At 32.5% G+C, this 25,625-nt stretch overlaps 8 protein-coding genes across 8 annotated transcripts; 6 read left to right on the top strand and 2 right to left on the bottom strand. All coding sequences in view use genetic code 12, as the record gives it.

The window, feature by feature from the left end:
* Positions 1 to 1,527: 1,527 nt before the first annotated feature.
* RJT21DRAFT_117906 (alternative oxidase) lies at positions 1,528 to 2,826 on the top strand. Its single transcript, XM_064880874.1, has one exon. The coding sequence runs from the start codon at positions 1,658 to 1,660 to the stop codon at positions 2,714 to 2,716; it is 1,059 nt and encodes a 352-aa protein (XP_064741576.1). The 5' UTR covers positions 1,528 to 1,657; the 3' UTR covers positions 2,717 to 2,826.
* Positions 2,827 to 3,021: 195 nt separating this feature from the next.
* On the top strand, positions 3,022 to 5,852 carry CTA8 (stress-responsive transcription factor). The gene has a single exon (XM_064880873.1). It carries the CDS (start codon positions 3,308 to 3,310, stop codon positions 5,603 to 5,605), a length of 2,298 nt encoding a protein of 765 aa, XP_064741575.1. The 5' UTR covers positions 3,022 to 3,307; the 3' UTR covers positions 5,606 to 5,852.
* Positions 5,853 to 8,326: 2,474 nt separating this feature from the next.
* On the top strand, positions 8,327 to 10,966 carry LYS143 (Lys143p; the record flags this gene model as incomplete). The annotated part of the gene is made up of 1 exon (XM_064880044.1): positions 8,327 to 10,966. One exon carries the CDS (start codon positions 8,327 to 8,329, stop codon positions 10,964 to 10,966), a length of 2,640 nt encoding a protein of 879 aa, XP_064741574.1.
* A 168-nt stretch (positions 10,967 to 11,134) lies between these two features.
* DAK2 (dihydroxyacetone kinase) lies at positions 11,135 to 12,907 on the bottom strand (the record flags this gene model as incomplete). Its single annotated transcript, XM_064882963.1, has 1 exon — positions 11,135 to 12,907. One exon carries the CDS (start codon positions 12,905 to 12,907, stop codon positions 11,135 to 11,137), a length of 1,773 nt encoding a protein of 590 aa, XP_064741573.1.
* Positions 12,908 to 13,490: 583 nt separating this feature from the next.
* Positions 13,491 to 15,736, top strand: LYS142 (Lys142p). The gene has a single exon (XM_064880872.1). It carries the CDS (start codon positions 13,528 to 13,530, stop codon positions 15,673 to 15,675), a length of 2,148 nt encoding a protein of 715 aa, XP_064741572.1. The 5' UTR covers positions 13,491 to 13,527; the 3' UTR covers positions 15,676 to 15,736.
* A 150-nt stretch (positions 15,737 to 15,886) lies between these two features.
* On the top strand, positions 15,887 to 18,906 carry ARG81 (Arg81p). The gene has a single exon (XM_064883495.1). The coding sequence runs from the start codon at positions 15,923 to 15,925 to the stop codon at positions 18,785 to 18,787; it is 2,865 nt and encodes a 954-aa protein (XP_064741571.1). The 5' UTR covers positions 15,887 to 15,922; the 3' UTR covers positions 18,788 to 18,906.
* Positions 18,907 to 19,377: 471 nt separating this feature from the next.
* Positions 19,378 to 20,826, top strand: PGA6 (Pga6p). The gene has a single exon (XM_064882789.1). The coding sequence runs from the start codon at positions 19,769 to 19,771 to the stop codon at positions 20,606 to 20,608; it is 840 nt and encodes a 279-aa protein (XP_064741570.1). The 5' UTR covers positions 19,378 to 19,768; the 3' UTR covers positions 20,609 to 20,826.
* A 66-nt stretch (positions 20,827 to 20,892) lies between these two features.
* On the bottom strand, positions 20,893 to 24,915 carry RJT21DRAFT_117893 (poly(A)-specific ribonuclease). Its single transcript, XM_064880871.1, has 2 exons — positions 23,262 to 24,915; positions 20,893 to 23,237 (listed from the first exon to the last, which is right to left on the bottom strand). The coding sequence occupies exons 1-2, from the start codon at positions 24,765 to 24,767 to the stop codon at positions 21,153 to 21,155; spliced, it is 3,591 nt and encodes a 1,196-aa protein (XP_064741569.1). The 5' UTR covers positions 24,768 to 24,915; the 3' UTR covers positions 20,893 to 21,152.
* Positions 24,916 to 25,625: the final 710 nt, after the last annotated feature.

Raw genomic sequence — 25,625 nt, 5'->3', positions numbered from 1 at the left:
AGATCAAGTTATTGTAAGAAGGTAGTATTGTAAGTGCTTAGTATTACATTGAATAACGTATAATAGTTATGAATAAATGGAATCACAGGAGAATGGAATGGTTGATAGTAGGAAAAGAATATGGCTCAATTTGAGGCTAACTCAGACTTCTAATTTGAGAATTGGGTGAGCAGACTATTGCAAATTACCATAATTGGTTATGTGATGTAATATGTACGTGTACGTGCCCAATTTGCTCGAAGGGGTCGCGGAAACGATCGCGTCTGCCAAGAGTCTAGAACTGATATATTGTCTCAAACGAAGATGTATGAAGTCACGATATCGATATCACATGATAAAATGTAAAATATTTAATTTGACAGATTTGAAGTGATCATAACCATTTTGCAAAATTGGTCATAGCTAAAGATATAATGGGAATTGTAATTGCTTTAGTTTCACGCCGCATGGAACAGACACGACTCAACGATCTCATCAGTGAAAGTTCTTTGGATTTATTTTCAAAGATGTGCGTGGGTGTACTCGGAGAGAAATTCTTCTTAACAGTATATTGATGCTATTTCTTGTTTCTTTAGTATGTACCAAGCATAGATAGGATAGAAACGGTTGAGATTAATCAACGGACATATAAAACCGTTGGAAATTATAAACTCAAAAGACATGAAATGTGTGACTACTGGCGGACGTTTGCGGATCAAAAACTCCGTAATATTTTCGACTGTAGCTGAAAGAATGCAAACCGGAAATTGCAATTTCGACCAAAATCCGGAAACCTCTTTGATCATCTACATATGTTTTCAAATTATTATATGTAGTGTTGTTGATATTAAATACCAGTTGAAGTATTCCCTATACCAATATTAGTGCCTCTAGATACGTCTTAATCCCATGACTAAAGTTAGAGCCCAATCTTCGACTTTTTTCCAACGGTCGCAAGGGTGTTAGCATGATAAATCCGACTGTTTTGATCCGCAAACCCCGTGCAGTACAGATGTGTTTCGGTCTTACTTCCGTCTCGGAATTTTAATTCCGCCGGCCATCCAGCACAAAATATGGGGTTTGAGTCTTCATGACTATGAATTAGACATAGTTTGACTAATGTTAATTTATCTATTTCGTCTATTATGGTAACTATACTTGCATAAGGAAATAATCGGAACCTAATTGCTAAGTGCTTGTAATACAATGTTATTGAACAGGGTACAGTTGCTTTAGTTCTACATTTTAATAGCTCTTAATATGCATATGCTAAAGCCACAGAGTCATGTATCTTAAATATTAATTACTCCGAATGGACTTTGACGCTTTTCCGTTTACCCATCCAACAAACAAGCTGGTAATTGTTGCAGCAATTGGTCGCAGCCGTACATTATATACAAACATTAACTTTTTCACCAGTAATAATTCATACAATTCCAATTGTCTACATGATTCCTCTACGTAGTGTATTTATTTTTTGGTATGACTATGCTCCGTGGTAATTTCATCCTTTATGCATTGTTATTTCTTATTCCTCTTGTGAGTTGCAATTTACTATAAATATATTTAGTTCTCTATGTAATACCTTTAATATTCTCTTTGAATTATTCTTCTTAAAGTATTCAACACTTATTTTTCATATTCTTGTGAATACAAAAATTAACTAAAACATACAGAGATGATCTCAACCAAAGTTTCAACTATTGCTGTTACGAGATTTCCGGTTATTGCTTATCAATCTGGTTTAAAAGCCATCCCTCGTTATTATTCTTCCGCACCAATTCCTCAAACTACTTCAGCTAAACAAAGAAGAAGAAGTATATTGGACATTTCAACACAAGTATTAGAAGATACCGATATTGAAAAGCATGATGATAAACAATTCATCACTCATCCTCTATTTCCTCATCCAAAGTTCTCTCAAGAAGATTGCTTGAAAGTTTCCTTTGAACATCGTGAACCAAAATCTTTAGGGGATAGAATTGCTCTTAGAGGAATTCAACTTGTTAGAGGTAGTTTTGATTTTGTTACTGGTTATAAAAAGCCTAGAAATGAAGCTGAAGAAGTCAATGGGTTTAAAGGAACCAGATATGAAATGACTGAAGCTAAATGGTTAACCAGATGTATTTTCCTTGAAAGTATAGCTGGTGTCCCCGGTGCAGTTGCAGGATTCATTAGACATTTGCATAGTTTACGTTTACTTAAACGTGATAAAGCTTGGATTGAAACATTATTGGATGAAGCTTATAATGAAAGAATGCATTTGTTAACATTTATTAAATTGGGTCAACCTTCGATATTTACTAGAAGTATCATTTATGTCGGTCAAGGGGTGTTTGCTAATTTATTCTTTTTGTTTTATTTGGCCAATCCAAAGTATTGTCACAGATTTGTTGGTTATTTAGAAGAAGAAGCTGTTAGTACTTATACTCATCTTGTTAAAGAATTAGATGATCCAAATAAATTAGCTAAATTCAAGCATCTTAAGATTCCAACTATTGCTGTTCAATATTGGCCTGAATTAACTGAAGAATCTTCATTCAAAGATTTGATTTTGAGAATCAGAGCTGATGAAGCCAAACATAGAGAAGTTAACCATACACTTGCTAATTTGAACCAAAATGCTGATAGAAATCCATTTGCTTTACAAATCAAAGATATTGAACAACCTCAACCAGAGAATGGTTTGAAAGTTACTCAAGGTAAAGGGTGGGATAGAGATGATTTGATTTTATAATTAATGACTGCTATTTTATGATTATGTACGACTCTGTTTTTTTTCTTTACGAATTTTATATGATAACTATTATATACATCAAATATATATATACTGTATCTGTTGTTAAATGTCTAAATATCTTAATTAGGTATTTCGTTGGTAGCGCTTTGTCGCAATTAATAACGTCATGGGTGAAAAATTAAAAAGTGACACAAAGGCCATAGAATATTCTAGCAATTTGGTACAACCTACATGGATGAACATGCTCATTTTACTATAAATTATACCCGAATATGATTGGCCAACTTGTGACTGCATATCTACACAATCCCAAATCTAATTACATACTCACTTATATAAGTGACAGATCAGCAATTTAAGCAAAACCACAAATATATAAAAATCGCAATATACAGACCTCTTTTGTGGAAGCAAGTCTTCACTGAGCAAAAAAAAAATTAGTGCAAACACAAAAATTTCAATATCTCCTATACTTAAGGTCATATAAATAAGGTCCCCCACGTTAAGGGAAGATATAAGTTAAGTATTTTCTTTTAAGTATTGACTGGTTAGTTAGTACCGAGTGTTGTGTATACTTTTATCAATAAAATGGCATCTCATAATGATGATCCTATAATTGAATTACTTAATACCGAGCAGACCCCGACATCTCACGACATTGATGATGATAATAATAATATAACTAGTAATGATAATGGTGATTTACCAACTATAGAAAGGTCTGATTTTAATCTTCATGATAATGTATCAGATACTTTAAAACATGATACTTTTGATTTACCCACTCCCCTCAATAATAATCATACGTTTGTTAATACACCGACATTACCGCAACATCAATTATATGAAGTATTCGATGATGTAATTAATCCATCCATACCTACTGGTTCTCCCAATCTTGTTAATGACTCTAATGAATTTAAATCCAATAATAACGCTACTACCACTACCACTAATAATAATAATAATAATAATAATGATAACAGTAATAATAACAATGATGAAATCATAAGTAATGGCTCCACTGGTTATGACAATAACTTACTTGGCCCCATTAATGATTTCATAAGTCATCCGAATAATCAATTGATGTTGAGTTCTGCCAATAAGGGTTATCTCACATCCTTACCACCCATGTCTCCATTATCTGAAAGTGTTATACCTAATGGTATTTCAGTTCATCCTATCACTATACCGTTAATGGATGATAATAAAAAGAGAGCATTAGTATCACAAAAGAATCAAGTATCCACCAATAATACATCTAATTCAACAACAGCTTCAGCATCAAAAAAGCGAAAGAAAGATAGTACTCATAAGTCTAGAACTTTATTTGTAAATAAATTATGGTCTATGGTTAATGATCCTCTGAATGATAATTATATACGGTGGAATGATAGTGGGAAAACATTTCAAGTATTTCATCTTGAAGAATTCGTTAAGAACGTATTACCAAAATATTTTAAACATAATAATTTTGCCTCATTTGTACGTCAATTGAATATGTATGGATGGCATAAAGTTCAAGATATAAATAGTGGAACATTATCAAGTGGATCTAATGGTTCAGATTCCAAAAGTGGTGATGATGAAATCCTTCAATTTGAAAATCCTAATTTTATTAGAGGTCGTGAAGATTTATTGGATAAAATAGTTCGAAATAAGACTAGCACTAATCAGGATGAAGAGAATATTAGCAATAATACTAATGCATCAAATCAAGTTAATTTCCAAATCATTATTAATGAACTTGATAATATTAAAATGAATCAATTAGCCATTGGAGAAGATCTTCGAAGAGTTCGAAAGGATAATAAAACTTTATGGAATGAGAATTTTATGGCAAGAGAAAGACATCTGCAACAAGCACAAACTTTAGAAAAAATTTTAAAATTCTTATCAGTAGTTTATGGAAATAACAATGGTGGTAAGATATTAGAAGTTGATGATGTTCCATTCAATAATCTTGGAAGTAATGAAGGTAATTCATTTAGTGATAATCTTTATGGTCAAAGTGGAACCACAAATGCAACTGGTCCAACATTTAATAAACCAAGATTAATGTTGACTGATCAAGCTCATAGAAAATCATCAGGCTCTGTAAATTCACCATCAACGGGTTCATCAAGACCAAGTGTAGCAGAATCATCTACAGGTTCAATTGAAGAAATTATTAGATCGTATGGAACTACTCCTAAACAATCAGCAAGGAATCCAACTACTACTAATACATCTAATGGTCCAAGTAATGAAAGTATTGATGCTGCTAACAGGATATATCAACAAATTATTAATCAAGAACCAGTTCCAGTTAATACCACCAATACTAATAAACCTAATCATATTGTATCATCACCTCGTCATTTCTTTCCAGAATTAAATACCAGTGGTAATAGTCCTAGTCCATATTTAGGAGCCAGTAGCGGTAATCCTGGTAATTTCAATCCAAACAACTATGTCAGGATTAATGAACCAGTTCCTAATTCCACAGATATAATGACAGGATTAGAACAGAATTTATACAAACAAGGACAATCAATTCAACAAGTTCAAGACTGGATCCAAAAATTAGCACAACAACAGCAACAATTGCAAGAACAACACGATCAGAAACATGACAATTTTGAAGAGGAAGAAGAAGATGGGGATCTTGAAGGAATGGATGGATTTGATGTTAATGAATTTTTAAATAGTGGAAACAGCAGTAGTAATGGTAATATTGTTGAAAATGGTTCACGTCCTGAACCGGTAGTTATAACTCCAGGGTCAGATGACCTCTCAGGTAATAGTAAAAGACTGATTGAAGAAATTTATGATGGTAAAGATGCAGAATTAGACACATCTACAACATCCCGAACGAGAAATCGTAAAGTAAGAAAGAGATAACGCAACAGAACAGCCCCCAAAAACTTTCCCCATGGTTATTTCTACACTACACATGAGATTATATCTATGATCCAACTGATTCAATTCTTCTAATTACATTTAAACATCATCTTTATGCACATATAGTATATATAGTATATATGAATAATATATTTTGCAATCTGTCGGAATGTATTCGCCAAACTTGGAATTCCCGCGCATTTTTTCTTTGACCTCAGTAGTGATTTTTTTACTCAGAGTGGATAATTCCGCAAATTAATTTTAAAGTTTTTCGTTTTTTTAATTTGCTCACACAAAGGAACGGAAACTTAATTTCGTTACTATATATCGCGCTTTGCCTAAGATGGCAGGTAACGAGAATTGTGTGTAGGAAATTGCATGGGGTTGATGAGGTGGGGAATTAGTCCATACTGGTATGTAATTTAGATTTGTGAGAGATATTGGAGTGGGGAAGCATGAATGAGACAGTCAAGAGGGCGGCATTCGTGTAAATCATCTGTAATCACTTCAATTGCCATTGTGGCTAGCGATCAAACTGATATCAGTTAATCACCGTACCAACGATACAAATTACTGAAATCGTCGATGAAGGCGCATTAATGATTTATTTTTTTTAAAAAAAAAATTGTCTCTTTCTCACTCATTTTCTGACAATGAAAAAAAAAAGAGAAAAAAATTTGCATGGAAGTAGCTGTTGAATAAAATGAAAAGGCGTTAATTGCAATTGAAAAATAGATAGTCGGTGTTTCTTTCCATATAGAACTAGCATAATCGATCATAATTACAACATGAACAATGAGATTACTTGAAATTATTATTACCGTTTCAAATGCAATGAGCCAATTGGATTACAGCGTGGGCACTGAGCACATCATTAATTCATGTTGAATGCCTTGTTTGTGTAATTGACAACTGTAGAGTTTGAAGGATTTTTGATTGGCAATAAATTTTCTGACAGATTTTCGATTGTTTTCGGGATATAGTACAAAGCAACTTTATCGTTATTTTATTTATTAATGATTTAATTTATTAACCCATAGTATAAGATAAAAGCTTACGGAGTTTTAAGTTAAGTCGGACTCTGTAGAAGCAGATGGAAGTGAGAACAAAGAAATAGAAGAAATATTTTTAATTAGCGAATATGGAGATTACATACGTAAGAAGTTATCAAATCTAATTAATTAGATTCAAATTAGATGGTGAATTTCAGGTATACAATAAGTGTGTAAAGTGAGCATGATTGATGACTACTTTGACATGTTTCTATGGAGAGGCTCAAACCAATACTATGTAATGACGAAAATCGCATTAACTCCGAATCCTCGCATAGTAGATTTTTCTCTGATTTATTACGTAAACTTATACTGTATAGTATTCTCATTAACAATTATCCTAAATACAAAACCCAGAGTTAAAACTAATTCCAACCAGCACCTAATTGAACTGAAATTTAAAATAAAAAAAAAAAAATTCTCGCTATCGGAATCTCCATCCTAAATAATTACGCATGAAAAAAGTTAAAAAAAAGTTTTCAACGACAATACGCCGAACAAATTACCCCTAAATAAAAATCATAATAGGTGAAAAATAATTATTTCGGAAAAACAATATGAGAGGGAATATATGTAGTTCTTGTGAATGCAGATTTACATCAAACGAAATAAGTCAAAGCCTTACGTCCACTCAATTCGTTGGCCTTGGGATATTTTCATTAGCATTGGCAAAACTTAAATGAAAACAAAACAAATTAAATTAACTAAATTTAAATACAAAACAAAACAGAATAATACATAACAAAACAAAACAAAACAAAACAAAGTAAGTCGAATAGACAATCTAATAGATTAGCACTTTCTTGCACGGGATTATAAACCCACTTGGTATATAGAAATGTGTAGCAAAGATAAAGTGAATCAATTGAATTCGTAATTGCTCCCCAAAATTTTAATCTCCTTATTTTTCTTCCATTATTTTATATTACAAATTAAGGTGGGTCAGTTTTGTGATTCTAACTGCTCTGTTAAAGATGCGCTACTGAATTTATATTTATGCGCTGATGATAAAGCAAAATTCGTTCGTAAATAAAACACAAAATGTCACTAATCTGTGATTTTATTTGATTTGCTTATTTAATTGGTGTAAAAAAAAAAGAGGAATAAAAAAAGACCGAGTAAAAAATAATAAAACGAAAAGAAAAAGAAATTTTTAACTAGACCCATTAACAGCGCTTAGGCACTACGTCCCGCGCAGAACCGCACAGTAACCACAAATTGGCAAAATAGCGACTGATTAAAGAATACTCTAAAGACATACGGTAACTGAATGTTCACCAGAATATAACATCTCAACAGAGTTTAGTAAATATTCAACAAATTTTAAATCTCAGTATTCATAGATACTTTTTGATTACTTTTTTTGCTAACTAAAGATCCACCCACTACAAATCTTTTTCTCCCCATAGTTGCTAGCGGAAACCCTCACCGTTAGGCCAGTTTTAGTGAGAGTTCGTAATCGTAATCGTACTTTTTCTCCGTTACCTCGCTAATATTTCACACCACCACCACCACCACTACTATTATCATCATTATCACATTACCTTTATCACTATCACTACCATCACTATACCATCTCGTCCTTTAATTCTTAGTTGCCTTCCCGTAAGTTTCCTCCATCAATCCAGTCAAAATTCTCGCTAGTTCAATCGACCCATCCGCCCCCACTATGAGTTCCGGAGTATTGGATCTCGGCCTCAGAGTCCCCAAACTGAAGAGAGTTTACAGTAAAGGTGGATGCCGAGAATGTAAGCGTAGAAAGATTAAATGTGACGAAGGGAAACCTCAGTGCTGGCAATGTGTTCGCTTACGAAAGTTCTGTACTTATCCTGTTACTGGTGAAAGAATACTAAGAATCTCTAAGAAGAAACAACAAGCCATTGGTTCTCAAACCACTTCCCCCACTACGTCTCCAGTATCCACTAATGTCAGTTCAATCAGTCTGTCGGTAAATGATTTGGATTCAAAGTCATCTTCGGCAGAGTCCCCTAACGAATCATTTGTTCCATCAACCACTAAGGAGTCCACTCCTGATGAAACTACTACAGCAACAGCCATTAGTATCGCTAATGCTGCCTCGGTAGCCAGCTCTAACTTCAGCAATAATTCCAACTTCAGTAATAACTCCAGCAACAGCAATAACAGTTCCAACAATAATAACAACAGCAAACATTTCCATCCAAACATACTCCCTCAGGCTTATCCCTTGGGAATCCCACCCCGTCCTCAGCCTGTAGCACTCCAACATTTACCTCCTCATCACCATCACCATCCACATCATGTAGTCCATGGAGCTCCACCTCCGCCACCTCCTCCTCATCATTACCAATTCCAACAGGGACAACCGCAAGCACAATTGTCACCTCCACTCCCTCCGCCTCCACCGCAATATCCACAAACTTATGGTCATCAACCACTCCCTTCCATCTCCTCCATGTCCAGATACTCCACATCGCTTCCCAGCTTATTGAACCAACCCAATTATCAACCTAACGTAGCATTTCCTCCCAATTTTGCATCCCCACCACCTCCATCTCCAGCTCCACTTCCTCCCTTACAACATAGAGCCTCTTTGGCACCCATTCAACTGCAAATAACTGTACCTACTATAGCTGAAGGAAGTAAACCCAAATCTACTGCTACAACCACAACCACAACTGCAACTACAACTGCTCCTACAACTGATACTGAGAAACCTCTACCAACTGTTGCTTCAACTCAACCAAAAGATACACCTATGGAATCTCAATCACAGAATAATTCATCACCTAGTGAGATCTTATCATACTTTGATCAGGGAGACTTGAATGTCTTGGCTACCGACTTAAACAATCTTGTATCCAATATTATGTTGGAATTCAACTTTGAAAAGAAGACTCAGACTACACAAATCAGTACCGATACAGAAATGTCTTCGTCCAATATTTCTAATTCAGCCGGTACTTCACCATTATTCACACCTAAAAGTGTCGGTAAATCTATACCGAGAAGTATTCCATTTGATTTCATTAAACTTAGAAAGTCTCATGAGAAGATCTATTTGGAAGAATTCTATAATGATTTCGCCAATATCATTCTTCCCTTTTCTTCCTTTGATACTGTTTCAAAGACATACTTCAATCCTGCCAGAGATATTATATTGAATAGTGCATCTAATGAATCATTTCTCTTGGCTGCTATTCTTGCTCAGGGGGCTAAACTTTCATTCCAAAAGAATAAACTTAGTGAAGATGAAGAAGCTTATTGTACTTACTTATCTAGATGTCTTAAGTTATTGGGTCCAGCATTAGTTATTAATGATGAAAAGAATAATGCTGAATTAACTTCCAATATTGAAGCCGTATTATTAACAGTATTATTATTAACTGCTGCTAATGCTTCTAATACTAAACAAGATTGGAGACCTCATTTAAAGGGTGCTAAAGATATATTGATGAAGACATCTACCAATAAAATCCGTAGTTCAAAGATTCTTATCTTTTGTAAATCCTGGTTTGTAACTTTAGAAATTCTCGCAGGAATTAGTTCTAAATTAGGTGGTACATTAACTTATACTGAAGAAATTGATTCATTACTTTCTTCTGGTGATGAATATGAAATCTCTGTATTAAGAGAATTAGGTATTATCTTAGATAATGGATTTAATATCTTTGGAGGTTATCATAATGATTGTATAGATCATTTCCGAGAATTAATTAAAATTAAAAATAAGATTCGTAAAGGAGAATTTAAACCTTCTGAATCTTTAGGTTATATGAAATTATTTACAGAATTTTATAATCAATCAGAAATTGAATTCTTTGATAAGAAATGTATACTTACAGAAACAGAATTTAAAGCTCATGGAATTGCAGTGGCTCCATTAGTTGATACTTTAACTATTAATGATGAAAAAGTCATTATTAGTTGGATGGATACTTGTCATCGTGCCTATGTTTATGCATCTATGATTACCATCTTAATTGAATGTTTTAAAGAGAGTTATAATTCTCCTCAAGTCCAAATCCTCACCAATAAAATCATCTCATTTGTAACATTTCTTGAGAATTCTTCGGCAGAAGTTCCTCAACAAAAGTTTAAATGTTCTATGATGATGATTCAATGGCCAATGTTAGTGGCAGGTATGAATTGTGTTAAAGAAGAATATCAATTCATCCTCATGAAATTCTTTAGAATCAGTGCTCAAATCGGTTCTGGAGGTGCTAGTTTTGCCTTGAAGAGAATTAACAATACTTGGAAACGTAGAGAAAAGGGTATATCCGAATCAGAATCTGAGGATGATAAAGCCTTGGATTTGGTATCATATTAACTACTACCATAAAAATATTTCACTCCCCCCCACTTTGTATTATTATTACTGTAAATCTGTATGTTTTATTTCATTGCTACTTGCTTATATCATCTGCTTCTTTAGCTAGTTTTTATTTGGTTACTTTTTATATACGCTATTCTTAGTCCTTACTTAATTACTTTACTTCTACTTGTAAAGATTATTGATATATCCTTCAATAATGGCGAGTAATCCTACGGCACCAGGATCAGGAATCCCTCCTTCAGTTTGGAAGGCTTCTTCATTAACATAACTGGCTCTACCGAACTTAGCCTTTAAGTTCAAAGTATTATCCCGACCCTCATGAGCTTTAGTTAATGCGGCAGAAAGATCTTTAGATTTGTATAACTCATCAATAAATGGCTGCAAAACATCGACTAATGTTCTGCCGCCTGTTCTGGCACGAGTATAGTGAAACAATCCTTCGTAGAGAGCCGTATGAGCAGCTTGAGCAAATGTAGACACAGTCAATTCCTTGACTTCTCTTAAATTCTTTAACAAAGCTGTTAAGTATATCGAGTATAATCCTCCTGAAGTTCCTCCCATATTGTCCTCGACTAATTCGGTAATGATCGACAATGCTTCGACGGGATCTTTCAAGAAGGAGTTATCTTGTTTGATTCGTCCCAATATAGCTTTGGCTCCTGCTTCCAATGTTTCTCCACAATCACCATCACCAACAATAGTATCATAATGATTGACTTTGTCTACTTGACTCAAGAGATTTTCCAATCCTCCAACAAGTGCCTTTTCAAACTGGTGAGCATCTAGTTTCAAATCTGAAGACACTTTTGTATCAGTTAAGATATCATCTGATTCAAAGTATTGAGATTCGGTTGACTGAGCCCACAACTTGGCATTATATGAGTGAGGTTTCCAACCGGGAGCATTGGTAGGAGCGTCCAAGTAACCTAAGATCTCTTCGTGATCATACTTCAAATTGGATAAGTTCAATAAAGTTATTGAGAATCCAGGAGCATTCAATGATGTAACAAAATCACTGACAAGAATTCTTTGTGGTTTCTTAGTGAATGGAAGCTTATGAACAACGTGTTCAACTATAACACTCAACTCAAACGTTGATGTACCTCCAATATTGTTGATAAGCAACACATACTCATCTGTGTCTAAATTAAAATCAACATAGTGACGTTCCTTATCTTCAGGGGATACCAATTTGTAAAACAAGTCGTCAATTAATTCGTCAATATTAGGAATGGGTTTCAATCTAGTACCTGGTTCATTATGAATCCCTAATCCTAACTCGGCTTCATCAGACTTGGTGAATTCAATTTCTTCAGTCTTACCAGGAACTGATGTTCGATCTAAAGATGCTGCGATTGTTGCTAAATTCAGGGCAACATCTCTACCTAATTCAGTAGCCAGTTTGAGATCATATTTAGAAGTATTTACTGCAGCACCTAATATCTTATGTACAATAGCAGTACCTGCTATACCTCTTCTACCTACCATTTTATTTTGTTCACGAGGAACAGCTACATCATCAGCCACAATTACCATTTCAGAATTATATCCTTCACTCTTAGCCTTTTCTGATACTAATCCAAAATTAATTATATCTCCAGTGTAATTTTTAACTACTATAATAACTCCCTTTTCTTTATCGGCTTTAACTTTTAATGCCGACATGATCTGTTTAGTAGATGGTGAAGCAAATATTTGACCACTAACTGCTGCATCTAATAAGTTATCACCAACAAATCCTCCATGTAATGGTTCATGGCCTGCACCACCACCACTAATAAGAGCTACTTTTTTACTTGTATCGGAGTGGGGATTAAAAATCACCTTTTGTGAAGCAATCAAGTTTATAGCAGGATTGGCCCTTACCAAACCTTTAAGATTGGTAAGTACTAAATCCTCGCCATCCGAATATTTCCAGTGTTTAGCTAAAGTCATATTGTGCCTACTGAAACAGTTAACTGAGTCAACTATAAAGACCTTACAATACTTAAGTTATATACTGAATGACAATTTGCGGACATTCTACGTTCGTGCACAATAACCAGAACTAAGTAAGGTCTGGTATGACGTCAGTTGCAACCAGTTGCCGCATTGAGTCAGAACGCTACTAGAGTGACAGCAAATTTGCGGGCTGTATTCGGAACGCAATTGGCTATCGGCACTGTCTACCGACGCTAACCACCGTGGCAGTCAATCACGGGACGTGGACTGTAATTCGCCTTAATAGCTCACTTTTACTACTACTACTACACAATATTTATAATCGACATACATATATCAGTCATGCGCATACCGACATTTACTATATAGGAAATATCTAACAAATATCCCACGGTCACTGTGACGGTAGTGACCTGAATCTGACACTGAATCTTCACCGTAACACTGTAACACTACTTAATTGTATTCGGCAACTCAAAACGTACCGCTAAGCGACCGATCAATAAAATATTGGTGTGAGCACGACCACACCCAGCGGAACGCTTAATAACGGCTCCGCTTTACGAAGAGATAAGCAAAGAATATCACTAATTAACCAATTGACACATTGGGTTATGATGGCATCTGATAAAATCAGAGACTCTAAGCGAGACTATAGCCGAGGAGGCTGTCGAGAGTGTAAAAGACGGAAAATTAAGTGTGACGAATCGAAACCGTTTTGTTTACAATGTAGTAGACTTCAGAAGACATGTTCGTATCCCAAAGCAGGAGAGAAAGTACTACGAGTTTCCAAGAGATATTTGGAGATTCATTCGGGTGAACCTCCCGCACCTTCGCCTCCGAAACCATTAACAATTCAAGTTTATCAGGGTCCTGATTTTCAGAAGCGGAAGGGGAAAGTACGATCCTTCAGACCATTAAAGGATATAGAAGCAGATGCTTCTGCTAATGCTAAGGTTAATAAGAGGTCTGGTGCAGGTTCGGGTGCTGCATCACCTCCTTTATCGACTGTGCCAACTTCAACTACTGTTACTTCTACTACAGTTTCAGTCCCTACACCACCAGCAACTACACCATCTGCTCATCCAGCTACGGCTATTCTGAGTATAATAAATCAAACAACTTCGATAGAGTCTTCATTAACTAATTCTAATTCTTCTTCAGATTTAATCCTGACTCCCTTCCAAGGTACTGACTCCATGGATACAGCAAATAGTCAACCTCAATCATTTATAAGTCCGACTTCTTCGTTTATAATGTATAATGATGAAGATTTAAACTTATTGGCATCCGATTTAAATGAAATTGTTAATGATATGATGTTTGCATCTAATTTTGATGATGCAAACAATAATAATTCCGTTACTACTGATTTCCAACATATCTTTAATAAAAAATCAAATGGTATTTCCTTATCTCCATTATCTACTACTGATGGAGGAATTCCTAGACATGTACCAATAGAAAGTATTAAAGTAAAGACATTAGATGAAAGAACTTATTTGGCTGGATTCTATAATGAATTTGCTCAACAAATTCTTCCATTTGGAGCTTTTGATAATGAACGAGGGATATATTCGAATCCATTACGTGATGTTATCTTAAGTTTTGCATCTAAAGAACCATATATTTTAGCAGCTGTATTAGCTCAAGGTGCTATAACTGTTTATAGAAGAACCAAACTTCAAAAAGATCAATTGGCTAATGGATCATATTTATCTACTTGTTTAAAATTCTTAGGTCCAGCTTTAAGTAGAAATAGAGATAAAATGGTTAAAGATGATTTAGTATCAAATATTGAAAGAATTTTAGTAACTGTCTTATTATTAACATCATCCAATGCTGCTACAACCAAACAAAGTTGGAGACCTCATTTAAAAGGTGCTAAAGATATAGTCTTAAAGGCTACAAATAGTAAAATTCGATCTTCTAAAACATTAATTTTATGTAAATTATGGTTTGCAGATTTTGAAATTTTAGCGGGGACAAGTTCTCATTTGGGAGGTACTTTAAAATCAGATGAAGAACTTGATTTAGTAATAAATTTTAATGATCCTTATGAATTATCCGTTCTACGAGAATTTGGAATATTTCAAGATAATGGATTTAATATAATGTTTGGGTATAGAAATGAAATCGCCTATTTATTCCGAGATTTACTTAAAATATTTAATAGAAGAAGAGTTCTTGGAACTGAATTTGTGGCTGATGATTCAATTGAATATTTAAGATTATTATCGGGATTTAGTTCCGAATATAATATTCGATTTGTTCAACTGGCCGATGAAATTATTTTAAGAAATGATGGGGTTATACCAGATTTAATTGATATAATCAATGTTAATGGGAAAGAGATCGCTATAAGTTGGATGGATATATGTCAACAAGCCTATAGTTTAGCAGGGTTAATAACAGTATTAACAACAATCCTTCATAATCCATTTGATGCGCCTCACGTTCAAGATTTAAATAATAAATTAATTGCCCTTATTGGATTTACAGAAGAATGTGAAAATGTATCTGAACAAGTATTAAAATATTCTTTACTGATGATTCAATGGCCTATATCTGTGGCCGCTATGAATTGTGTTAATAAAGATCAAAGACGTTTAGTACATAATTTCTTTACTACATCAGCGGAATTAGGTTCCGGTAGTGCAGAAGTAGCTCTAAAAAAAATTAAGCACGCTTGGAATGTGCACGATGGTGGTCAAGATTATCATGAGAGTGGGGAAGAATATGAAGATGTAGTGGCCTATTAGTTAGGATAATTGTAATTGTAATTGTAATTGTACTAGTATAGTTAATAATAATGATAATGACATTTTTAATATGGGTGGTTAAGTATATAACATGTGCGGCATTTGAAAACGGGACGCTTATGTAAGCGGTCGCTTCGCCCTACCGTCTTTGGATGACATCGTAAAAACGCAAATAGTATAATCCCGTTATAATTATAATTACGATAGAATTAGCAGTTATTGACATTAAATCACAATAAAATTGGTCATGAGCTCATTGGTCAGTCTGATGGATCCCATTCAGGAAGTTTCCGATGATAAAAATGTAAGCAGAAAGAGATCCAAGACATTTACTGGCTGTTTTACCTGTAGATCACGAAAGATTCGATGTGATTTAAAGAAACCCCATTGTATGAAATGTATAAAAGCTGGTTATATATGTTCAGGTTATGATATTAAATTAAGATGGTCATTACCATTACAATTCAAATCTCGAAATGGGAATCCAGTACATAAACCAGTAGTGTTTAAGGATAAAGATACTGAAACTGATGGAGGAGGAGGAGGAGATACAGAATTCTTTCAAAGAAGAAATGTGGAATTTGTAGTATGGGATGAAACTAAGAATTGTAAACCTTATGAAACTTATGAAGAAATGGATAAAGATTTAGGAATTCTTAATAATTCTGGTTCTGATAGTATAATTCGAGTTCAAGGTAAAACAAAGCTTTTAGGACCGTTTGGAGTATTCCGAGGGTCTGGTGGAAATGGATTAAGAGTAGTTTCTAAAGTAGATCATAATGAGAAAGTAATTAAAAAACCAAGAATAGAAAAGACTCCTGTTGATACTTCTTATGAAACTCCTACATCAACATATAGTAGTAAAAGAAGTTATGATAGTACCACTTCAAGTGCAATCCCCTTATCGGGGAATGATAATGCACCTCATGATCAATTATGGTTATCCAATGAATTAAGAGATGCAGCCCTATTGACAGCCGCAGCTTTAAATGGTGATACTCAATATCTTGACTTTATGAACTTCACTAATGATAAATCCATTGTAAATACTAATTCTTCATCACCTCAACCAAATTATCATGTAAATAATAATAATAACAACAATACTAATAATAATAATAATAATAATAATAATAATAACAATTTCAATACTAATCAAAATGATTTTCTTAATTTGGTATTTCATCGGAATCTCAGTAATTCAATATCAACTACTAATAATCATCCGAATGATAATACCAATATTAATATGACTAGTCTATTAAATGACTCAAGTGCAGCAATAGATACGGCTAATCAACATTTATATTATTCCAATTATAATAATTATTATTATAATAATCCATATCAATTAAATGAAAATTTAGAAATTCATTTACATGCATCTAAATTACCTAGTAGTAATGATGATGATACTACTACTACAGATTTAGTTGATGGTGAACAATCTAATTCTGTACAAATGCCTACATCTATTATGTCTATTGTTCAAAGTCATACTCAACCAATAGATATAGATTTATCTATACCTACAACTTCATCAACTGGTCCAAAAGCAGGTTTACCTACAACTGCACTTCAAGTTCAACCACTTACCCGATATTTATTAAATTATTATATAACTCAAGTAGCAGATTTAATGACAGTTATACCATTAACAGAAAACCCTTGGAAAACCATCTATTTCCCTCGGGCAGTCATGGCAATAGGAGAATTACTGGCTCTTGGACAAACTTCAACGGCTAAGAATGCTTTATTAAATGCTTTATTAGCAGTTTCTGCATTTAATTTACAATCTAAATTTCCCAAGAATTCTGATTCAATGAAATATTATCTTAATTTAGGAATTAGATTAAGAAATCAAGCCAGTTTATTTGTTAAACAATTACTAAATTCTAAATCAGATACTCAATCAGGAATTGAGTATTGTTTATCTAACGAAAAGTATAAGGATGTTTTATGTGCGGTAATGACAATGATTAGTGTTGATTTGGTTTGGGGGACTATGCAAGATACTAGTTTCTATATTAATTGGTGTGGGAAAGTTATAGCTACAAAAATGGTTAATAAGAAAAAGTTATCATCAAAAGCTCGTATTCTTCATCGAATATTCCTGTCTTTAAAGTTAATTCAAGATTCAACATGTCTTGATGCAGAAAGTATTAAAGAAGATTTTGAATCTACGGCTGGTAGAGGTTATGATGTTAATGGAGATATGTTTGCTAATCGAACTAAAGAGATGAAAAAGGGTCGAATTGATTTTATTGTTAATAGTACAATTAATAATAATATTAATAATAATAATAGTAATAATAATATTACAAATCCTTCTAAGAGTACATCTCCATCATTTGTTAATAAGAAATTAATTAATACTAAAAAGAATGATGAAAATTTTGCTACAGATGCATTATATGGATTACCTAATTCATTAATTTTATTATTTAGTGAAACCGTTCAATTATTAAGAAATAAAATTTATTATGAAGATGCATCTATTTCATTACCACAAAATTTTGATAAGGATGTAAGTAATTTAAATAAAAAATTATTAAATTGGAATTTAGATTGGGAGTTATATGAAGGACAACGAACGGGACAAATTACCCGAAGTTTACAAGGATTTATTGGAGAAGATGAAGATTTAGATGATGATGGATTACATAATGTTGATCTTGAAGCTGAAAGTGATGCACGAAAGAAGTTTTATTCTCCTATGCATGAAGCTACTTATCATCATATTCTCTCATTTTATCATGCTTTAATGATTTACTTCTATCGATTAATTAGAGGAGTCGCACCGTCAAAATTACAATCGAAAGTTGCAAAAACGCTTAATCATCTTAATTCAATTCAAAGATTAATCGCTAAAGATGAGGCTGCCATCATTCCATTATTTTGGCAAGGATTTATCGCAGGATGTGAAGCCATATCGTTAAACTTACAAATGGGCTTTAAAAAGTGGGGGGCGGATATAGCTCAATATCTAGGTAGTTATTGGGGAGCTCGTCAAATTATGTTAGAAGTATGGCGCCGGAAGAGAATGAATGAAGCCAGAGATGATTGGGTTAGTGTCATACAAGATTGGGAAATGAATCTTATGTTGAATTGATAGGTAAACAATCGTCACCCGTAGTTTAGTACATAGAGTAATATATTTTTATGTATGTATTTGTTTAGTTTTCGGTGTAATACAAAATACATAACAGTGCCTACTTCAGCCTCCTATATGTATAGTTATTATTAGTTGTTACTTATTACTACGATTACACGACTCATCCGCCTTACTCTACTTTTCCTTACTGTAATTGTCGTCAAAGTCCAAAGCCCACTCCAGATTTCGTTACAGTACCCATACCTTCCGTCACACTACTAACAATAAGCAATGTTATGTTATGCTTACTTTCCATCCCTTAACAATAATACAAAATCTCGGTATTGTGAACCAATTTCAGGCAGGCAGGTATTACTCCAATTTCACTTAGCTAACTTAACTTACCTTACCTAACTTAGCTCATACAATCGGCAACATATAATTGCCGAACGCGTCGCCAGAATGTGTGAACGCGTTATGTCCATTGTGTCAAAATTGATTCAAAAACGCTTTGTGTGCGAAGCGAGGAGGCATATTGTCGTCCTTTAAAGTGTAAACAAAAACATGAAAAATGTAAACAAAAACATCGTCTCTGTGCCTGATCTGAACTGAGCCGATCTTAATTTTGTGGAGGAAATTTAATATTATGGGTCCAGGCCTATAGCTAAGACGGGATTAATTAACAATTAATTATATTAATTAAATTAGACAATTAAACAAAAAAGGGAAGGGGCACATGACATGAAACCTAAACGCGTTCACGTCACTTTCAAATCGTGAATCTGAAAAATTTTAGAAAGCCTTGTTAAACCCAAGAATGACGAAGGAGTCGACATCAGTAAGTGAAGGTTTTACATAATTATGAAGTGTATAAATATACGGGACTATTCCATTAATTGGATAAGTTAATTATATAGTTCTTTCTAACTCTGATAAGTACATTCATTCGCTTTAATACCCTTACTCATTTACTTTCCTTAATAAATAATTATATATAAAATGCAATTCAAGACTTTAACTATTGCCGCTTCCTTAGCCATTGCTGCTCAATCAGCTTCTACTGAATTAGATTATGAAACTGTCACTAATTTGTCTACTACTGATGTCACTATCACTTCATGTTCTGACAATGCTTGTGTTACCACTGTTCAACCAACTTCTTTAACTGTTGTTACTGAAACTGTTAGTGGTGTTGAAACCATTTACACTACTTATTGTCCACTTACTGCTGAAGAAGCTGCTGAAAGTGCCAGTTTAGCTGCTGCTGCTGTTACTCCATCAACTACTTCAGTTGTTACTACCACTGTTAATGGTGTTGAAACTATTTACACTACTTACTGTCCAATCACTGCTGAAGAAGCTGAAGAAGCCAGCGCTAGTTTAGCTGCTGCTGCCACTACTCCTTCAACCACTTCAGTTGTTACTACCACTGTTAATGGTATTGAAACTATTTACACTACTTATTGTCCAGTTTCTGCTGAAGAAGCTTCTGAAGCTGCTGAAGCTGCTACTGCCACTACTCCAGCTACTTCTGAAGCTGCTGCTGCCACTACTCCAGTTCCAGTTCCAGCTGTTGTTGCATCATCTGAAGCTGCTCCAGTTGCTCCAGCTTCTTCATCTGAAGAAGTTACTTATGTTGATTTAACCACCACCCCAATTGTTACTGAATCTACTGGAGTTGAAGAAACTGAAACTGCTCAATTAACTCTTACTTCATATTACCACTCTCCATTAACTGCTTCTAATGCTACTGTTTCTACTTATGAAGGTGGTGCTTACTCTCCAAGAGTCGTAATCGGTGCTGCTGGTATCGCCGGTTTAGCTGCTGTTTTATTATAAGTTTAATATACTAACTTATTGTTCATAGCATCTGGGTATTCTGGGGTTCTAAATAAAATTAAAATTTTAAAAAGTTGATAGAGTGATTAATTCATAGAACTGCGGTTTCTAGACCATCTCCATATCACTTAATTGTGTCTTTTCTTTTCTCATCTCATAGTTAGGGTCATTACGTATTCTCTTATATTTTTATTTATTATATTCGTTTTCATTTTTATTATTTTCATTTGCTAATTGTAGAATAGTAGAAAACTTAATGTATAAGTACTAAGTACAGTTTACCACTAGAACATACTTGTATATTAAGATAAAACTGGCATCTGGAGAACAATAGAAGATGCAAGTATAAAAGTAGAGGAATTATGTAACTATATAGTAATTTAGGATCTAATAAGATAAAGATAAAGGAAAGATAAAGTGCCGTAGGTGATATATATCTGTTACACATCTGTTACATTTTTGCAACATATAGGCAAATAAGTCGTGCACACAACACAATTATGTTACTTTAATTACTTTAATTATTTTATTATCACTAATTAATTTATTCAGGCACTTTAAATCTTAAGGCTGTACCTTCCATATAAACATTACTTAAAGTATCTTCAAATTGTCCTTGAGCAAGTAAATCAAGATATTTTCTATATAATAATAAAGCAGTATAAGCATCTTCAATTGAATCATGATTACCAGTTTGAACTTTTTCTTTAAGTAGAATATATGCCAAAAATTTTAAACTTAATTGACGTTTATAACTACTCTTATAAAAGAATTCTGCTGTATCTCTAATTTGATTAGAAGGTACTTGAATATTAATTCCTCTAAAATCATTATATAATCCATGACCAACAAATACAATTCCCATATTTAATAATAACCATAATTTTCTATAAGTTGTTTGTAAAGTTGTTAAATTTTTTTGTGATTTAATTGGATCTAAATCTCCTGGTTCAATACCAGAAAAATTAGTTAGATAATCATGAATTTCATTGGTATGAACTATATAATCATCAATAAATGCTTTACCAAATTTTGGTCCATCTTCACCTCGAATTATTGATAATCTAGCTAATGATAATACTTTAGGTTTAATTAATTTTTTATCTCCAGTATATCTAATTTCAAATTCATCAGGTGCTAAATTAACAAATTCTGCATCAATTGCTACTATACTACCAAATTCAGGTGCTTCTTGTTCAGTTAATAATTCATACTCTTTTTTATATGATTCTCGAATAGTTCCAGCAAAATGATCTCGATATAATATAGAACTATTTAAACTTGGGATCTTGGCAAATGTTTCCAGATGGAAATATTCAAATTTATTAGAAGAAATATCCGATGAATTATAAAGTAATACCACGGGTTTTTTCCAATTTGATGATAAATTAAATACTTCTTCTTGAGGAATAGGCATTACTAAGAAATTATTAAATAAGTACCATTCTCCTCCAGTTTTTATAAATGATACTAAATTATGAAATCCCGTAGCAGAATCAGATTGATGACTTATTTCACATACAAATCCTACTAATTCATATTTTAAATAATTCTTAGGATTTTCTAATTGACTAACATTTTGTCTAAATGATAAGGGATTATTAGAACTATTATTATTATTAAATACATAGAATTCTGGTAATAACCATTGTTCAAAACTATTAATTAATTTAAATTCAGTCGATGATAAATTTACATTAATTGATAATAATGATGGTAATGATACAATTGATTTACGAATTTCTAAATTATGAGGAAATTGATGAGAATGAGATTGTTGACATGGAACTGATCTAAATTGATTAACTGAATATTCAAGATAAGTTACTATAGTAATATTTTTCTTAGTTGTATTAGGATTTATAATATTAGATTGATTATTCCATTTATTATTAATAACCACAGCATATTGATTTAATGCATTACTTGGAGGAGTAATTAAATCAAGATTAAACATTAATCCACCAGATTTTTCATTAATAAGACATGCTTTACTTGAACTTTTAATTTCAAGTTCATATGGAATACCCATAAGTGAAGATAAAGGTTTCAGTTGAGTTTGTATAAAGAAATCTTGATTTAATTGATTAATTAATACTTCATTAAACATAGTAATTAAATTTCTTAAATCTTTTGAATTAAGAGTTTGACATTCATTAACATTAATTAATCCCTTTGATTTAATTATTTCATTCATCAGTAAAATTTGGGTAAAATTAGATATATTAACATTTTTCCCCTTAGCCTTTTCCATCATATCAAATAAATATCCTAATTCATTTAATATAGATGAACCTTGAGGATTTTTATTATTAATTATAGTATTATAATCATTAGGTAACCATTCTTTTAATAAATTTCCAAGTACAAGATAATGAAATTCTGGTTGAAATCTATATAATTGTAATAAAGCATTAATATATGAATTATCAATATGATTCTCAAGTCCACAATATTCAGTTTTATTATAAAAACTAAAATCAAAATCTCGAACTCCAAATTTAGAATATTGAATTTGAAGTATTGAATAACAATTAGGTACTTTATTACCGGGTTGATTAGGTTTATATTGAAATATAGATGAATTATTATTGGTATCTTCATTATCTTTATCTTTATCTTTATCCTTATCTTTATCTTTATCTTTATCCTTTTCAATTGGATTATCAGAATCAATACTACTATTAGAAATGGTTTTCCTTAAACTCTTTGAACTATTCTTTTGTTCACTAATAAATTTAGGTAATATTTTACCATCATAAGTACTACCTCCTGATTTATTATCATTTAAAGATTGATAACGTTTATAAATATTTCGTGGTCCATATTTAACTTTATCATAAGGAATAAATCCCTTAGTCTTTTCACTTTCAATAAGTAATTCTGGATCAATTTGAGTTTGAATTCTTGCCAATTCTTTTGTAAATGATAATTCATAGGGGAATCCTGATAATAATTGATCTTTATAAAATGGCATACCTACAGTTGATAATGGAATATTTTCATCTATACTATAAGGTCCATACATGGGAGAAATTGTTGTATCTGGTTGATCTAATGGTGGAGGATATGAAACAAACGTTTTAGATGATGAAGAACTATTTAATGACCAAATATGTAAATGAGAATAACTATCCATAAATGCTAAATGTTCACCATTTGCACTAACTTCAAGATTTTGTAATGATGGAGATTTATATTGATGAGGATTTTGAATTTGATTAGAATTAGATAATAATAAATCGGCTTGATATATTGAAGTATGAGTATGATCAAATACATCAACAAATTGTAATTGACCAGTATATGATGCTATAACTATCATATTTGATAATTTAGGTAAGAATTTAACGGCTGAAGCTCCAGCAGGGAAAGGAATTGGAGCAAGAGATTTTTTAGTTCTAATATCAAATAAATTAACTAAAGGATCTAAAGTTAATTCAGGAGTATTTGAATTTTGTTGTTGTTGTTGATTATGATGATGACCATGATAATATCTTCTAGATCTTATTGAAGCTCCACAAGTAGTTATTAAATTATCATGAACATCAAAATCAAATAATACCCCATTATGAGCTTGAAATTCTTTAATTGAAACATTACCAATTGGATCAAATAATTCTACAGATCCATTACTTTTACCTAAAATTAAATATTTTGATAAATTATTTATCAGAATGATATTTCCATCATGATTAAAAGTTGATATATTTGAAGGTTTGTTAAGATCAACTTTTAATAAACTTGAATTAGTTCCAATAACAACTTCACTTGTCATACTTCCATTAAATGTAAAACATGATAAATTATTTAATAATTCATTATCAGATGAAGATATTGAAAATTTAGTTATACCTCTTCTATCATTAAAATTTATACAATTATTCAGTAATGAAAGTATTCCATCTTTATGAGATATATTACCTAATACTTTATTTTTACCTAAAGTTGTTTTAAAACTTGTATAAGGTGATAATTGAAGTGATTGAGAATATGGATTAATTGAACTTGATGGTACCGTAGTAAATGATCGAGTATATCCTTGACTAGTTCCAAACCATAATAAATTATATATACTATCAAACTTTAAACTAGTAATATTATTACTTGATGTATCATTACTCAAGGGTATTCGAACTACTTCACTCCACCCTTCCATATTATTAGTTTAAGTTCGAGTTCGAATTTATGAACAATTGTTGATTGTTTAAAGATTTAATAATTTCTCAAATACACAAGATCCATTAATACTAACAATCCGGATTCTTTTATCTATGAATTATTGTTTCTATATATGACCTAAGCTGGTAAACTGGGTTCATTATACCCTTTTGGTGTGCAGGTAAGGTTTATGTCATAACCGACATTGAACTTAAAAAAATTATGTCGTGCTTATATATATGTCGTCTATGTAAATGTCGTCTCACATCCAACAATATTGCCGTAAGTATAGTAAATTCAATCTTTACGTTTATTGGTGAAAGTGAACTAACTACAAAGTATATTGTATAGAAAGTACAAAATAGTAAAGGTCAATCGATATGTATAGGTAGTTTATAAATTAGTTATAGTCAGGCATAATTTTTCTCAAAAGTATATGCCAATTTTATTTGAATTGTTCTAAGGGCTTATGGTTGCGAATTAATATCTTTAGATAATATGCAGAGAAATATGAGTCTTCTTGGATAACCTGAGCGCATAGAAATCTTGGTGAATTTCAAATGAGTCTTCAAATACATATCAGAAAAGTCAAGAATTAATCTAATTGTTTCTACTTATTAATAGAAACTAGGATCTTCGATTACATGTATAATTAAGCAGCTTAACCATCACTGTATATGAAAGAATACACACATCGTTCTGGTCTTGCTTGTAGATTAATTTTGCAATCATAATCTTAGTACATTACATTCACCATTTCTATCATGTATCTTACAAACTTGGCCCCCCACATAACCTCCAACAATCAGATCATTAAGTAACTACTTTGATTTAAATTGTGCACTGCTACAATGCA

This window comes from Scheffersomyces amazonensis (genome assembly GCF_036850825.1).
Source record: "Scheffersomyces amazonensis strain UFMG-HMD-26.3 chromosome Unknown RJT21scaffold_1, whole genome shotgun sequence".
Classification (NCBI taxonomy): Eukaryota; Fungi; Ascomycota; class Pichiomycetes; order Serinales; family Debaryomycetaceae; genus Scheffersomyces; species Scheffersomyces amazonensis.
The sequence above is the reverse complement of the archived record's forward strand: the minus strand, read 5'-3'. Positions and strand labels throughout refer to the sequence as shown.